The sequence below is a fragment of the Vipera berus genome (genome assembly GCF_964194415.1).
Source record: "Vipera berus genome assembly, chromosome: 16".
NCBI lineage: Eukaryota > Metazoa > Chordata > Lepidosauria > Squamata > Viperidae > Vipera > Vipera berus.
Window position 1 is genome coordinate 5,414,322 of NC_138219.1, and position 16,066 is coordinate 5,430,387.

At 46.5% G+C, this 16,066-nt stretch overlaps 1 protein-coding gene across 1 annotated transcript; it reads right to left on the reverse strand.

The window, feature by feature from the left end:
• Positions 1 to 1,020: 1,020 nt before the first annotated feature.
• PELI3 (pellino E3 ubiquitin protein ligase family member 3) lies at positions 1,021 to 6,857 on the reverse strand. Its single transcript, XM_081340960.1, has 6 exons — positions 6,690 to 6,857; positions 5,546 to 5,675; positions 5,299 to 5,400; positions 4,476 to 4,673; positions 3,169 to 3,357; positions 1,021 to 2,085 (listed from the first exon to the last, which is right to left on the reverse strand). Exons 1-6 carry the CDS (start codon positions 6,839 to 6,841, stop codon positions 1,519 to 1,521), a joined length of 1,338 nt encoding a protein of 445 aa, XP_081197086.1. The 5' UTR covers positions 6,842 to 6,857; the 3' UTR covers positions 1,021 to 1,518.
• Positions 6,858 to 16,066: the final 9,209 nt, after the last annotated feature.

Genomic DNA, 16,066 nt, shown 5'->3' on the forward strand with positions numbered 1-16,066 from the left:
CTTCCTTCCTTCCTTCCTTCCTTCCTACCTTCCTTTCACCTCCCTCCCTCCCTCTTTCTTCCCTTCCCTTCCTTCCCCTCCCCTCCCATTCTGGTTTTTCTTCCATTGCCTTCTTTCCTTCACTTTCATTGTCTCCTTCCTTGATTTCCCTTCCTTCTTCCCATCTTCCCTCTCCCTTTTCTCCTTCATATTTGCCCAAGGGATATAGACCCAGCAAAGTGTCTGGCAACGATCCCCAAATTGTAGATGTTTTCTGGTTTGGGGACTGCTTCAAAGCCGCAAACTTTTGTGGGAAGCCACAAGTCAAGGTGGGTTGCTTCAAACTTCGTGCTTTAAGGTGGTTGGACTTCATCTCCCAGAATTCCCCAGCCAGCATGATTTAAAGTGGTTGGACTTCATCTCCCAGAATTCCCCAGCCAGCATGATTTAAAGTGGTTGGACTTCATCTCCCAGAATTCCCCAGCCAGCATGATTTAAAGTGGTTGGAATTCATCTCCCAGAATTCCCCAGCCAGCATGATTTAAAGTGGTTGGACTTCATCTCCCAGAATTCCCCAGCCAGCATGATTTAAAGTGGTTGGACTTCATCTCCCAGAATTCCCCAGCCAGCATGATTTAAAGTGGTTGGACTTCATCTCCCAGAATTCCCCAGCCAGCATGATTTAAAGTGGTTGGACTTCAACTCCCAGGATTCCCCAGCCAGCATGATTTAAGAGGGGGGGGATGTTCCCCTCTCTCAGCCTAACCCAGGGCGTCTTCAAACTTGGCAACTTTAACATTTGTGGACTTCAACTCCCAGAAAGTTGCCAAGTTTGAAGACCCCTGGCCTAACCCACCTCGCGGGATGGTGGTGGGGCCGCTACAAGGAAGCTCCTTATGTATGCCACCTTGAGTTGTATAAAATAAAGGCAAGAGACAAATCTCAGACCGAACACAAATAAGAGACCCACACAGTATAATGGATATATATATATATGTATATATATCTCTGTGTTAGCAACAGCAAAGCTCTCCTGGGCCCCCACCGATCCAAACATGGATCTAGGCTGGGTTCACACAATGCGCTTAAACCTGGGTTCAAGAAACCGCAACGGCAGCGTGCAGATCGCCTACAAGTGCCCAAGCAACGGATTTTCGATTCGAGCTTCCTCTGTCGATTCATACCCTGTTTGAAGATAATCGGCTGGCTTTCCTAGGCCTTGCACCCCAAAACGACACAGTCAGTCCCAGCTATCCCGGGTTGGTGCAAACCTCTGCTTCTCGGAGCAGTGAAGATGGGTTCTAGACGGGAAGGGAACGACCGGGCCATGGGGAGGGGTGAGGATGGGGAGGCAGACCGAGGAGAATCTGCCTCCCCAAATTGGAATCCAACATCCCCCCCCCAAATGCTCAGACCGGGAAGAGGTGGATGGCCATCTGGCCGATGCACAGTCTAATACAATCAAATGACGAGATTGAGCGGTCCACGGTGGCCAACGGAGCCCGTGGTTTTTTCTCTGTCTCCCCACACCTTTCCAGCTCAATCGAGGGGTCCCTGGAAAATGAGCCGGACGAAACCCTGCTGGCCGGTCAGCCAGGTGCCGCAAAAGGGGCAGGCAGCGTGGAAGGCGTGGGTGCCGTGTGGCAGTGGGATCTGTGACCAGTACTGGACAGTCTTAGCAGAGCAGACGTGGCCGCAGGGGCAGAAGGCGTGGGTGGGCCGTCCGGTGTCCAGATACAACCCGGCCTCGCAGCCCAGCCAGAGAGGCACATAAGGGCCCAGCCGCCGGCACATGGGGCATTCGCGCTCCAAGCCCCCTTTCTCTTTACGGAACCCCCAGTTGTGAAAACCGTGGACGTGGCCGCAGTTGACGTAGACCCAAGGCTGCTGTTTCTCCACCACGCCCCGCTGGGCCAGGCTGGGGAAAGCCAGGGTGCTGAAGCCCACCGGGCACTGGGGCCGGGCGGCGTTGATTTCTTGGCGCAGCACCTCCAGCTGTTGCAAAGTTGGGGTGCGCAGGAGCCCCTCCGAGGTGCGCCAGAGGAGCGTGGCCCCGCAGAGGTCGATGAGGGAGCCGTCCTGGAGAACGTTGGACTCCGTTTCCACCTGGCAAAGGGGGGGGGGGAAAGAGAGATTAGCACATGCCGTGGCCACATTTGATGCACCAAAGAGTTTAAAGGAGAGGCTCCCGCCACGCTTATGCCCTGGACTGACTGGATATAGTCCTCAACTTACAACAGTTCATTTAGTGACTATAACTTAGATATAAATTTGTCTGAATCATTGTATTGCATTGCATTGCATTCCTCTCCACTCTCCACTCGTCCATTCTTATCTTATCCTACTACAGTATTATTCTATTCTATTCTATTCCATTCCATTCCATTCCATTATTCTATTCTATTCCATTCCATTCCATTCCATTCCATTCCATTATTCTATTCTATTCTATTCTATTCTATTCTATTCTATTCTATTCTATTCTATTCTATTCTATTCCATTCTCTATTCTATTCCATTCTATTCTATTCTTATTTCTTACTTCTATTCTATTCTATTCCATTCCATTCCATTCCATTCCATTCCATTCCATTCCATTCCATCTATTCTATTCTATTCTATTCTATTCTATTCTATTCTATTCTATTCTATTCTATTCTATTCTATTCTATTCTATTCTATTCTATTCTATTCTATTCTTTCCATATTCTGTCCTGTTCTGTTCTATTCTATTCTATTCTATTCTATTCTATTCTATTCTATTCTATTCTATTCTATTCTATTCTATTCTATTCTATTCCATTCCATTCCATTCCATTCCATTCCATTCCATTCCATTCCATTCCATTCTCTATTCTATTCTATTCTATTCTCTATTCTCTTCCATTCCATTCCATTCCATTATTCCATTCCATTCCCTTCCCTTCCATTCCATTCCATTCCATTCCACTATTCTATTCTATTCTATTCTATTCTATTCTATTCTATTCTATTCCATTCCATTCCATTCCATTCCATTCCATTCCATTCCATTCCATCCCATCCCATCCCATCCCATCCCCACTGCAATATTATTCTATTCTAGTATTATTCTATTCTATTCTTCTTTCTGTTTCTCTTTTCTGGTTCTGTTCTACTCGAGTCACAGTCCGCTCTTGGCCGGCCGTCCCCATGGAGTTGCCAACCTACCAGCTTTCCCCTCTGCTGCGCTGAGCGACTGTCCCGCAGGGCATAGACGTTCCCGCACACCGAGATCTCCCGCCAGACCCCCGGGGTGGAGTCTTCGCTGAAACCGCCGTTGGGGTGCATCACCAGCACACCGTTGGTGGTCAAGCCATCCATGAGCCCGTCGGGAGTCCTCCATTTCGCAGCTCGCTCCTGCCAACGAGAGAAGCGGCATCAAGGTCTGGTTTTAACGGCCAGGCGGGCCGCTGCTCCCTCCCTCAAACCCGACTCCAGACAGTCCTCGACTTACAATCATTCGTTTAGCGACTGTGTGAAGTTATCACGCATTCAAACCTTCCCACTGCCACACATGAGAATATTTTGGTTTTAAATTTGGGGACTTGGCAACCGGCATATATTTATGATGTCACAGCGTCCCGCTGTAAGATGGAGCACCAGAAGGAAAGACGAGAAACAATAGTTGGAATACTGACCAAAGAGAGAAGCAACCTGGAATTAAGGAGAAACTTCCTGACAGTGAGGAAAATCAACCAGTGGAACAGCTTGCCACCAGAAATCGTGGGCGCTCCATCCCTGGAGATTTTTTAGAAGAGACTGGACAGTCCCTTGTCTGAGATGGTATAGGTTCTCCTGCTTGAGCAGGGGGCTGGACTAGAAGACCTCCAAGGTCCCTTCCAGCTTCTATTCTATTCTATTCTATTCTATTCTATTCTATTCTATTCTATTCTATTCTATTCTATTCTATTCTATTCTATTCTATTCATACTATTAATACTAATAATACTAATAATAATAATAATAATAATAATAATAATAATAATAATAATAATAATAATAATAATAATAATAATATATAAAGTTGGAAGGGACCTTGGAGGTCATCTAGTCCAACCCCCTGCTCAGGCAGGAAACCCTATACCATTTCAGGCAAATGGCTGTCCAGTCTTTTATTCTATTCTATTCTATTCTATTATTCTATTCTATTCTATTCTATTCTATTCTATTCTATTATATTCTATTCTATTCTATTATTCTATTCCATTCCATAATTTACTTTACAAATGTTTTTCTTAGCAACAAAAATATTGGTCTCCATTGCAGTCCTAAGTCAAGGAATAACTTGCATGCTGTCTTCCATTGTGGTAACTCAGAAAAGGGATCCATTCAGGAAGTGTGGTTAACGTATTGTGCGAATGCAACTATGCCAACATGAATACACAGGTGTGCGCCCGTGCACACAACATACACACACAGATGCACGCACACACACATACACACACACACACAGAGCTGCTCGGTGACTCACTCACTCCAAGGAAAATGTTGCGGGAAGCGTCGAAACCAGCAGCGTAAATCCGGGCGGTGTACGGAGGGCTCCTTTCACAGATGACGCGGCAGGCAAAGCGGGAGATGGTACTTTGGGCCGTCTGTCCATCCACGGAGGAGTTTGTCCCCGGCGTGGTGTCGGTCACCACAAAATCGATCATGCTCTCCGTCGAGCGGCCAATCTGGGAACGGAGAGATGGGGCAGGGAGACGCGATCAAGGACTAAAACTTTAAACAAGGACTGAGCGTTTTTTCCTTGAAGACCCAACTGGTCATTTCTCCTTCTTTCCAAAACACCGATTTTTATTTTCCTCCAGTGGTCAAGGTAAGATGAGCACGGCAGGACACAGACAAACCCGCCAGGTAGCCTCAACGACCCTCTCAAAGAAGGCAAACGACCAGCGGTCTGCAAGCAGTATAAATCCTTCCCTTCCCCACCATCCAGTCAGAGTTGAAGAAGCTCCTCGGAGGAGAAGCGAAAAGCCTTCAAAGAAGAGCTAGGAAGTCCAGTTGCCTCCCGGAAAAGCGCCTTTGGGACAATTTCGAACTGTTAGGTTAGCAGGAGCTGAGGCGAAGACGGGAACTCGCTCCCGTGATGTGGTGCTGGGGTCTCGAACCTGGACAGCTGACAAACCCAACCTCTTTAACCACTAAGCCTCTGTGCCACCCGGTCTACTGTGAGTCTCGCGCCCCCCCAAATTTGCCTTTTATAGGGCCTAAACAGCTTCCCCTTGGTCTGTCCTCCATCAGGTCACCTCTGGAGGGCCCGCAAAGGTGTTCTCTCCCTCCGCCGGACACGTTAAGTACCTGGAACATGTCCGTCTCACCATCTTGAGTGTATTCAACGATGACTGAATGGCTTCGCGAAAGCGTGTAGGAGATACTGTGTTGACCTCTCTCGCTCAACGCCTGTCGGACCAGACAAGTAAAAAAAATTAGCGAGTCCTCGTAGTACGACCACACGCGTGGACAGAATTTCCCTTGCTAAGCAAGGCGGGTGTTTAAAAGTGAATCCCGGCCAGTTTCACAACTGCAAACCAGGGTCTCGACTTACTTTGGACATAAGTGGGGTGGAGATATGGTGGATAATGTCAGGCTTGACCCCGTTGGGTTTGGGTCGCTTGTAGAGGGCCAGACGGCTCCGGTGACGTCCCTTGTCTCCGTTAGCCAGAGAGCCATTGTACCTGCATTGTGGGAGAGACAGAGTAACAGAATCACAGAGTCGGAAGGGACCTCGGAGGTCATCTAGTCCAACCCCCGTGCTCAAGCAGAGAGACCCTATACCATTCCAGGCAAATGGCTCTCCAGTCTTTCCTTAAAAGCCTCCAGGGATGGAGCAGTCACAACTTCTGGTGGCAAGCTGTTCCACGGGTTAACTGTCCTCCCTGTCAGGAAGTTTCTCCTTAGTTCCAGGTTGCTTCTCTCCTTGACTAGTTTCCATCCATTGCTTCTTGTCCTGCCTTCGGGCACTTTGGAGAATAAGTTGACCCCCCCCCTCTTCTTTGTGGCAGCCCCTCAAATATTGGAAAACTGCTAATATGTCACACACGTACCCCAGTCCTTCCTTTTCGTTAGCTTAGACCAGGGGTAGGCAACCTCGGCTCTTTTATGACTCATGGACTTCAAAGAGCCAAGGTTGCCTACAGCTGACTCAGGAATTCTGGGAGTTGAAGTCCATGAGTCATAAAAGAGCTGAGGTTGCCTACAGCTGACTCAGGAATTCTGGGAGTTGAAGTCCATGAGTCATAAAAGAGCCAAGGTTGCCTACAGCTGACTCAGGAATTCTGGGAGTTGAAGTCCATGAGTCATAAAAGAGCTGAGGTTGCCTACAGCTGACTCAGGAATTCTGGGAGTTGAAGTCCATTCTGGGAGTTGAAGTCCATGAGTCATAAAAGAGCCGAGGTTGCCTACAGCTGACTCAGGAATTCTGGGAGTTGAAGTCTATGAGTCATAAAAGAGCTGAGGTTGCCTACAGCTGACTCAGGAATTCTGGGAGTTGAAGTCCATGAGTCCTAAAAGAGCCGAGGTTGCCTACAGCTGACTCAGGAATTCTGGGAGTTGAGGTCCATGAGTCATAAAAGAGCCGAGGCTGCCTACCCCTGGGTTAGACCTATTCCCAGTTCCTACAACTCTTCGCTTTACCCTCCAGTCACTTAAAACCTAGGAAAAAAAAACCTAGGAATAATGGCTTGACTTACCCCAGGACAATCAACTCCCCGTACTTCACCGGTTTTTTGGTTAAGAGGAGACTGTCCCCTGCCAAAGGATAAAAACGCCCATTCTGGGCACAGGTGCGTCGCAGATCAAGCGAATGCGAACTCACAGCTTCAGCGCTTCCTTCTAGCACCATCCTAGGGAGGGGAAGAAAAAAAAAGGGGTGTTGTGTGAATCGGGAGGAGAATGCAGGTATTTTAACCAGAAGTGCAGGGGGACAAAACTTCCTTTTGCTTGAATTCTGGCTGCAGTTCGAGTCTGGCAAAGGTCCAGTTTGGCACGGAGAAAAGAGAACAAAGGAAGGAAGGCGGTTTGCAAATTCGCAAGGTAAATTTTGGCAATCGTGCAGAAGTGATGCGGCACTGTTTTCTTTTAAGGCAGGTTTTTTTTAAAAAAAAATATTAAAAACTAGCTGAGTCTGTGGTTCTGGTCATCCTGTTTATACAGGACTGAAGGCCTGTCTGGATCAGGATGTGTTTCTTGACTTTAAGATGGGTGGACTTCAATTCCCAGAATTCCCCAGCCAGCTTGCTTTGAAATGGCTGGGGAATGCTGGGAGTTGAGGTCCACCCATCTTAAAGCTGTCAAGGTGGAGAAGTAACTGACTTGGACCCTGGAAATTAATTTTTGGACTTCCCAATCCGATTTTTCTGGTGGTCTTCCATCCAAATATTAACCAGGTTTGGCCTGGTTTAGCAACCCAGGATTAGCCAAGGTGAGATGTTAGTCTTGTTAGATCCTAAGCACTTCTATCTTAGCACAGCAGAAGACGTAGTTTGTCCTTGCGCAACAACACCCCTGGAAGGTAGGCTGTGAGAGAGGTATTGCCCCAGAATCCCCCCCCCACCCCGCCAAACAGGGATTTTTGTAGCTGTGGGAGGATTTGAACTCAGGCCTTATCCTCAGCTAGCCTGGCATCTTTCTGAATGCAAAACCCGGATAGTTTGAATCCAAACCTCATCGGATCATCCCCAACTTGCAACTGTCCTTTTAGCGAACCCTTCCAAATTGGCAACAACAGCGCTGGAAAAAAGGTGACTCACCATCAGTTCTCGCACTTACGACCGTCACAGCATTCCCCAAACAGTCACATGATCAAAACATTCGGGCCTTTGGGCATCCTGTGATCTTTCCCTCCGACAAGCAAAATCATCGGGGGACCCTAACCCTAACCCTCACCCACTGCGTCATTCACACGACAACCGGCCACGATTCGCTTAACAACCGTGGCAAAAAAAAATAAAAATTAAAATCATAAAATCAGGCGCACCTGACTTAACCACCGCCTTGCTTAGCGACAGAAATTCTGGCCCCATCTGTGGTCGTAAGACGAGGCTATATCCACTGAGCTGGACCGAAATTTACTCCCCGGGATTCAAAGAGCAGCTCGGCCTAGCTTGGTGCTCTAGACATGCTCAGAAGCTCACCAAGAGCGGACGCCGTGTCACCACCAAGCCATTCTTCCCTTCTGTGCATGGCTTTGTTGTTTTGCAAGATTGAATTTTTTTCTTTTCTCCCCCCCCCCCAAGGATTGTAAACACATTTAGAATCTCGGGCTTCAAAGGGTTCTTCCCAGTCCTGAAAGTTGCCATGGCGACAGTCCTAAACTACCTCCGCGCTGTTACTACGGCAGCATTTCAGATATTTAATGCCTCTCTGTTGCCAAGGCAACATCCTCTTTTCCATCCTGGTCCCCACCAGAAAACGAAGCAGTTAGAACCTTCAAAACATTTTTTAAAAAATAAAATAAGACAAAATAAATAAATAAATTCAACCACCTCCTTTTTCCAGATCTTGGCTTACTTTGCCAAAACCTGCATCTTTTTTTTTCCTGGGTTCACACGACCTAAAGCAGAGAAGGTTAGGCAACAGAGCAAAAGATCTAAAGGGCTTTGCATTCACACAGACAAAAGCTGGAGAGATTGGACCTGGGTGTTTTATATTATTTATTTTATTGTATTTTTTTTGTCCTGGCTTTGAGTATAATGTGAACAAGGCTGCTTGGATTGCTGGTGCTTTGCGACGGGTTGCCGTTCTGAATGAAGGCTGAATTCAGGCACACAACGGCAGGTTGTGTGGACCCAGCTGCGGTGTGCCCTCCACACATGCAGAAGAAGAAAAAATTCCATCTTTCCCTAACCCCAAGTCTAAGAAAACAGAATGTGGATTTTGCAAAGGGCCACACTTTTTTGCATTTACACCCCTCCCACCCCAATCTGGAACACAACAAGAACACACAGAATGTAAATGGCTTTGCACCAGCTAGGTGATTTTAGTCACTCAATTTTTTCTGCACAGATTGCAGAATACAGAGAAAATATCAACATCTGTCTCACATACTTAATTTCGTTGTGAGTTACACAATGACAATAAGGCTATTCTATTCTATTCTATGCCGTAATTCTATTCTATTCTATTCTATTCTATTCTATTCTATTCTATTCTATTCTATTCTATTCTATTCTATTCTATTCTATTCTATTCTATTCTATTCTATTCTATTCCATTCCATGCCGTAATTCTATTCTATTATTCTATTCTATTCTATTCTATTCTATTCTATTCTATTCTATTCTATTCTATTTTCTATTTTTCAGGGGGGGAAAAACACAGCCACAAAGCAACCGACCCAAACCTTCATTGTTTGTTTCCTAGGATCCTGAACTTAGTTTGTTCTTATTACCTTTTGATTTACAGATCCCCAAATTGGTAGCTGGGCCTTTCCTTAACATTAGACTCACGTGTCTATTTTGCAGCTGCAAAATTTCTCCCTGCCAACAATCACCGCCCCCACCAAGGCTGGGTTGCAAAGATCTTCCCTCCCCCACACACAAAAAAAAGATTTATTTTATCATCATCCATTGGAGAGAAACTCCCATTCTGGCTAATGGTCAATTATTCAAAAGGCTAACTGCATTCCCTTTAAAACGTAAAGGTATCTCCCCTGAAAATCAAAATATTCTTTCTTTCTTTCTCTTTCTTTCTTTCTTTCTTTCTTTCTTTCTTTCTTTCTTTCTTTCTTTCTTTCTTTCTCTTCCTTCCTTCCTTCCTTCCTTCCTTCCTTCCTTCCTGTCCGTCCATCCATCCATCCATCTTATTTATTAAGTTCTAAATGGGGGCTTAAGCAAACCTGTTTTCTAGATGTGTGGACTTCAAACCCCAGATTGTTCTAGCTTAGAATTATGGGAAATGATGTCAACCCATCTGGGGAATTCTGGGGGATAAACATCTTGGTGAGACAGCCAAGTCAGGGAAGTTAAAAGTCAAAAAATAAACAAGGCTTCTATATATACATCCAACACTGAGATTCTAACATCAGATTTGTAATCATATATTGTGCTTAGACCATGGTTAGTTAGGCATGGCTCTTGAATAAAGCTCAGTTGACTCAGTCCTCACAATACACAACACCCTAAACCTGGATTCATAGTCCATAATAACTGGGATTCTAGCTGCTGGGCTGAGCAAAATCATTAAATTACCACACATTATGCAAATCACACCAATAATTCCAGCCAAATAAAACCTCCTCCACCCAGATTAATAGCTACTGAGTCATACTAATGTTTTCCAAACATGAAAAGCAAAAGCTAGATAGATTATCACCACCTATTTACCAATAGTTTACTTAATTGTGGTTTATGGAATTAATCTAGCATTCTGGTTTGGGATTATGTACTACAGCATCCACTAACCGCAGAAGCTAAATTTGCACAATTCTTAAACCCGTGGTTCTCAATCTTTCTGAATCTACAGCACAATACTGAATATAATCTTAATTCTAGGGCACCCCAGAAAATTACTAGCCCTGAAAAATGTGACTTAGGACCATTTTTCACACTTACGAACGTTGCAGCGTTTCCCCCCCCCATGGTCACGTGAACAAAATTCAGAGGCTTGACAACTGGCTCATATTTATGACGGTCGCAGCGTCCCGCGGTCACGTGATCTCCTTTTGCGACCCTCTGACAAGCAGTCAATGGGGAAAGCCGGATTCACTTCACAACCACATTACTAACTTAACTGCAGTGATTCACTTAAGAACGGTGCCAAGAAAGGTCGTAAAACGGGGCAAATTCACTTAACGTCCATCTCACTTAGCAACAGAAAATTTTGGGCTCAATTCTGGTTGTAAATTGAGGACTACCTGTCTCCAGAAGTGGTGAATGCTCCAACACTAGGAGTTTTTAAGAAGAGACTGGACAGCCATTTGTGTGAAATGGTATAGGGTTTCCTGCCTGAGCAGGGGGTTGGACTAGATGACCTCCAAGGTCCCTTCCATCTGTTATTCTGTTATTCCTTCCTTCCTTCCTTCTTTCCTTCCTTCCTTCCTTCCTCCAACACTAGGAGTTTTTAAGAAGAGACTGGACAGCCATTTGTGTGAAATGGTATAGGGTTTCCTGCCTGAGCAGGGGGTTGGACTAGATGACCTCCAAGGTCCCTTCCATCTGTTATTCTGTTATTCCTTCCTTCCTTCCTTCCTTCCTTCCTTCCTTCCTTCCTTCCTTCCTTCCTTCCTTCCTTCCTTCCTTCCTTCCTCCAACACTAGGAGTTTTTAAGAAGAGACTGGACAGCCATTTGTCTGAAATGGTATAGGGTTTCCTGCCTGAGCAGGGGGTTGGACTAGATGACCTCCAAGGTCCCTTCCAACTTTATTATTATTATTATTATTATTATTATTATTATTATTATTATTATTATTATTATTATTATTATTATATCATTATTATCATTATAGAAGATATACATAATACAAAAAAACCCCATCAAAAGTCTCCTGGCACACTGCATACAAGCCCACAGCACACCTGTGTGCTGCGAGAAGCTGGTTAAGAACCATTACCTTAGATTACCTGGGCCGGCAAGTTGTTTAGGGTATCGTGAGAACCCAGCCAACAAGGGATCAGAAAGGAATCAAAAAATCGGCTGCACACAAGCCTGTTTTCCTGTTTGCATCATCACTTGCAATTTTACCTGTTCTTCAAGCCTCCAACGCTTTCCAAACTCTCGCAAAAGATGAAGAAAAAATATAGATAAATGTTTGCCTTGATTGCAAACTGATTGCCTTTTTTGCCCTTTTTTTCCACTGCTAACAATCACCCCAGGCCACACAATCTGCACCTGAGGATAGGTTGGGCTTCCGTGCAAATGCATTTGAAGGCAAGGATTTATTTTCTTTCTCTCCCTCCAAATCAATTTAGAGACAGGCAATTTTTTTCTTCCTTTCTTAGGATCCAGGATGAGCATCAATTTTGGGGAACTGAAGGTTTGTAGGAACTCTGGTTTGTGGGGATTAAGGGAACCCCTAAATTAGGGGAAAAAAAACAACCCAAACGAAGCTGTCTAGAAAAGCCTGAACAGAAGGACTTTTAAAAATATTTTCTACCTAGCAAAGGGACCCCGGAAGTTTTTAATTGAAGCAGAGACATCTTAGTTTGCATGGATGTACAGATTAAAATTCCCGAATGAAATCTATCCGGCTCCAGAATAAAATTCCCCAATGAAATCTATCAGGTGCTCGCTCAGAGTTGAAAAAGGACTCCATGACACCTAATCCGTCAATCGGATCAATCAGTCATCAATCAACCATTCAAATGTATAAAGTAGCCACGAAAATAAAAATGCTCTGAAGCATGTGCAGAATATATTTCCAAGGAGCCTGTGAAGCTTCAAGAGAGATTCTGTGTTCTTTCTAAAAAGCAAATAAAACAAACCTTTTCTACCTGAGTTGATTTTGCTGCTGGAAAAAAATCAAAAAAAAAAATCAAATCTGATTAGCATTTGAATGGAAGACCAACAGGTAAAGCCAAATGGGGAAGTCAAAGAAACACAAAAACAGTGGGGGGGGGGAGGGGGGGAAAGAAAGCAAAGATCACCCTGTTTCATACTGTGCCGAAAATTAAAAGAAAATTAAAAACCCACCCAATCAGGAAAATGAGGGTACCAGCAACAGACAGATGGGAGAATCCGGCTCAGGGTTCAAGGCTTAAATTTGGTCCTCCAGGGCTGCTAAGAGACGACCTGTCTGGATCAGACCTGAGATGGCTGGTCCGCTAGCCAGCGTGTTTATCCCAGTCTTGAAATCCCGCCGCTGACCTCACGGCATCCCTTGACCCAGGTCAGGCTACCCGTAAACAGGTGCATTCACACAACCAGCCAAGTTCGCTTGGGTCAAAGGAGACTTTGCAAACCCAGCCCATTTGTTGAGCCCAAGGCGGTGGTCTTTTCTTTTTTTTTTTTTTTTGGCAAGTCAGAAAATGGATGGTTCTACCAGCCGAGTTAACTGCAGGTTGTGTGAACGCAGCCCGGGTGGGGGGGAAACTTTTAAGGGAACCGTCCAGATTTGGGGAAGGGGAGGGCGGCTGTGGGGATAGGGAGGAAGGGGCTGGATTGGGGGACCGACCCATTGCAATTAATCCGGGGGGGGGGTCTCTTTCCGGCGCCCATGATCCCAGAAGTCAACATAAGACAAACCCAGGGGTTTTTGGAGGATCGCGGAGGGAGGGAAAGGCGGGGAGGGCTGAAATGGGGGGGGCTCAAAATATTGGGGCACTTGAGGGAAGCATCCAGGGTCCCCTGGAGGGATTTGGGGTGCCCGGCGTGAAAAGGCAGCAGGAGAAGAAATTCAGAGTCATCACTCACAGCGTCCCTTTTTTTTTGAGGGGGGGGGGATGTAAATGGATGTTAGGTTTAGTAATTCTTGGCCAAGCAGGACAGTTTGAGGAGGGGGGGGAGAGGAGAGCAGCTGGGATCCTGGGGAGCAGGCAGCGATCCGGAAGCCCCCCTCGGACGTCTAGAGAGACGCAACGGAGAAGACGGTCCCCCTTCCCCAATATTGGGGGGCAGAAATGGGGTGGGGGTTCTTTTTTTGGGAAAATGCCTGTTTCCTTCACCCACCCATCAGATTCAGCGCGGGGGGGGAGCGAAGGGACCAACCGGCGGCCCAGGAGAGCTGTAATGGGTGGGTGGGTGACCCTCTGCGGAAAGGGGGGGGAGTTGGGGTGCCGGGGAGGGGGGGAGGTTGCAGAGTCCCCCATAATTTCATAAGGTCCGGGATTCGGAAGAGGGGGGGGAGTTGGGGTGCCGGGGAGGGGGGGAGGTTGCAGAGTCCCCCAGAATTTCATAAGGTCCGGGATTAGGAAGAGGGGGGGGAGTTGGGGTGCCGGGGAGGGGGGGAGGTTGCAGAGTCCCCCAGAATTTCATAAGGTCCGGGATTAGGAAGGGGGGGGAGTTGGGGTGCCGGGGAGGGGGGGAGGTTGCAGAGTCCCCCAGAATTTCATAAGGTCCGGGATTAGGAAGAGGGGGGGGAGAACCCAGCTGTGCCAGGCTGCCCCTAACCCTCCCCCCCTCCCCAATAGGGTTGGGGGGGTCTGCCGCCCCCGCTTCGCCCGCCTCTTCCCTCCCCCCGCCCCCCCGCGCCTCCCAGCCCCCCCCCTTTTCTCCCCTGCGGCGGGTCCTCACTCAGCATCCGCCGCTCGCGTCGGATGGAGACCCCACCATCGAGCTCGGTCGCCGCGGCTGCTTCTCCAACGCCGGGCGGGATCACAGATTCATCGCCTCCCCCACAGCCCCCCCCCCGCCCGCCCTGCCACGCTCCGCTCCCGGCGATGCGAGTCTGCAATCCACGCAGCCGCCGCGTCCCCCCCCCTCCCCGCGCTCCGTGAAACCAGGGAAGAAAGGGGGGGGGAACCTGCCCGCGCCCTCCCGCTCCCTCCCTCCCCCCCATCCGGGAAGGAGATGGGGCTGGTGGGCTTCCTTGGGGGGGGGAGGTCAGTCTGTCCATCCGTCCATTAAAGGAGGGGCTGTCTGTCTGTCTGATCTATCTCTATATGGATCTATCCATCCGTCTATCAAAGAGAAGGTACCCATCCACCCATCCAAGGAGGATGTATCTATCTCTCTTGTTTACCTAATCTTATCTATCTACCATCTACATCCATATCTATCTATCTATCTATCTATCTATCTATCTATCTATCTATCTATCTATCTATCTATCTATCAATCATCTATCCATCTATCTATCATCTATCCATCTATCTACCTACCAGTATCTATATCTGTGTCTGTCTGTCTGTCTGACTGTCTGTCTGTCTCTGTCTGTCTATCTATCTATCTATCTATCTATCTATCTATCTATCTATCTATCTATCTATCTATCTATCTATCTATCTATCTATCTATCTATCAATCATCTATCTATCTATCTATCGTTATCTACCTACTGATATCTATGTTTGTTTGTCTGTCTGTCTATCAATCAATCAATCATCTATCTACCTACTGATATCTATGTCTGTCTGTCTGTCTGTCCGTCCGTCCATCCATCCATCCATCCATCCATCCATCCATCCACCTACCTACCAGTATCTATATCTATCTGTCTGTCTGTCTGTCTGTCTGTCTGTCTGTCTGTCTGTCTGTCTGTCTATCTATCATCTATCTATCTATCTATCTATCTATCTATCTATCTATCTATCTATCTATCTATCTATCTATCGTTATCTACCTACTGATATCTATGTCTGTTTGTCTGTCTATCAATCATCTATCTACCTACTGATATCTATATCTGTCTGTCTGTCTCTGTCTGTCTGTCTGTCTGTCTGTCTACCTACCTACCTACCTACCTACCTACCTACCTACCTACCTACCTACCTACCTATCTATCTATCTATCTATCTATCTATCTATCTATCTATCTATCTATCTATCTATCTATCTATCTATCTATCTATCTATCTATCTATCTATCTTCCCCCTTGAATGGACGGATGGATGATGGATAGAATATGTAGTCTTCTTTCCCTGGGGATGAATAAAATAACACAGACTTGTGAATATGCACAGACATGCACACCCATTTTCAATGTTCTTGGAACACCTAGAACGACCATCCAAAAATGTGTTTCTCTGGAGGGGGCTGGATTTCATTTCATTTCAAAAAGCTCCCTGCAACTCCCCATTTCTCCTTGGCCAGCTCTCCAATTAGCTGATGTGAAATAATCCCCAAAGGAACAAAAGGATACGTTTGCTGGGTTGGCATCACCCAAAGGTTGGGAAATGGTATTGGGAATCGACCCTTTGTGTGTTTGTGAGTCTGTGTGTTTGTTTGTGTTTCTGTGTGTGTGTGTGTGTGAGTGAGTGAGGCCTTCCCTGTGGCTTAGTGAGGGGGGTTAGTTGAATTGGTCCTGAAAGTTCACATTGGTTAGTTCCCAGAATTCTCAATACCTTGCTGGAAGGGACCAGGAGGATTATGGGAACTGAATTCAAATCCTTCTTCTTTACTGGCTGGCCAATCCTGGGAGTTGAAGTCTACCCATCTTAAAGCATGATGGCTGGGGAATTCTGGGAGTTGACG

Bases quoted from the DNA above. Each gene is read 5' to 3' on its own strand.
- PELI3 (XM_081340960.1), bottom strand. From the start codon at position 6,841: ATGGTGCTAGAAGGAAGCGCTGAAGCTGTGAGTTCGCATTCGCTTGAT. The intron at 5,401-5,545 runs GTAAGTCGAGAC...CTGGTCCGACAG, and splicing joins CCACCCCACTTATGTCCAAA to GCGTTGAGCGAGAGAGGTCA. The intron at 4,674-5,298 runs GTACTTAACGTG...CTCCGTTCCCAG, and splicing joins GTGAGACGGACATGTTCCAG to ATTGGCCGCTCGACGGAGAG.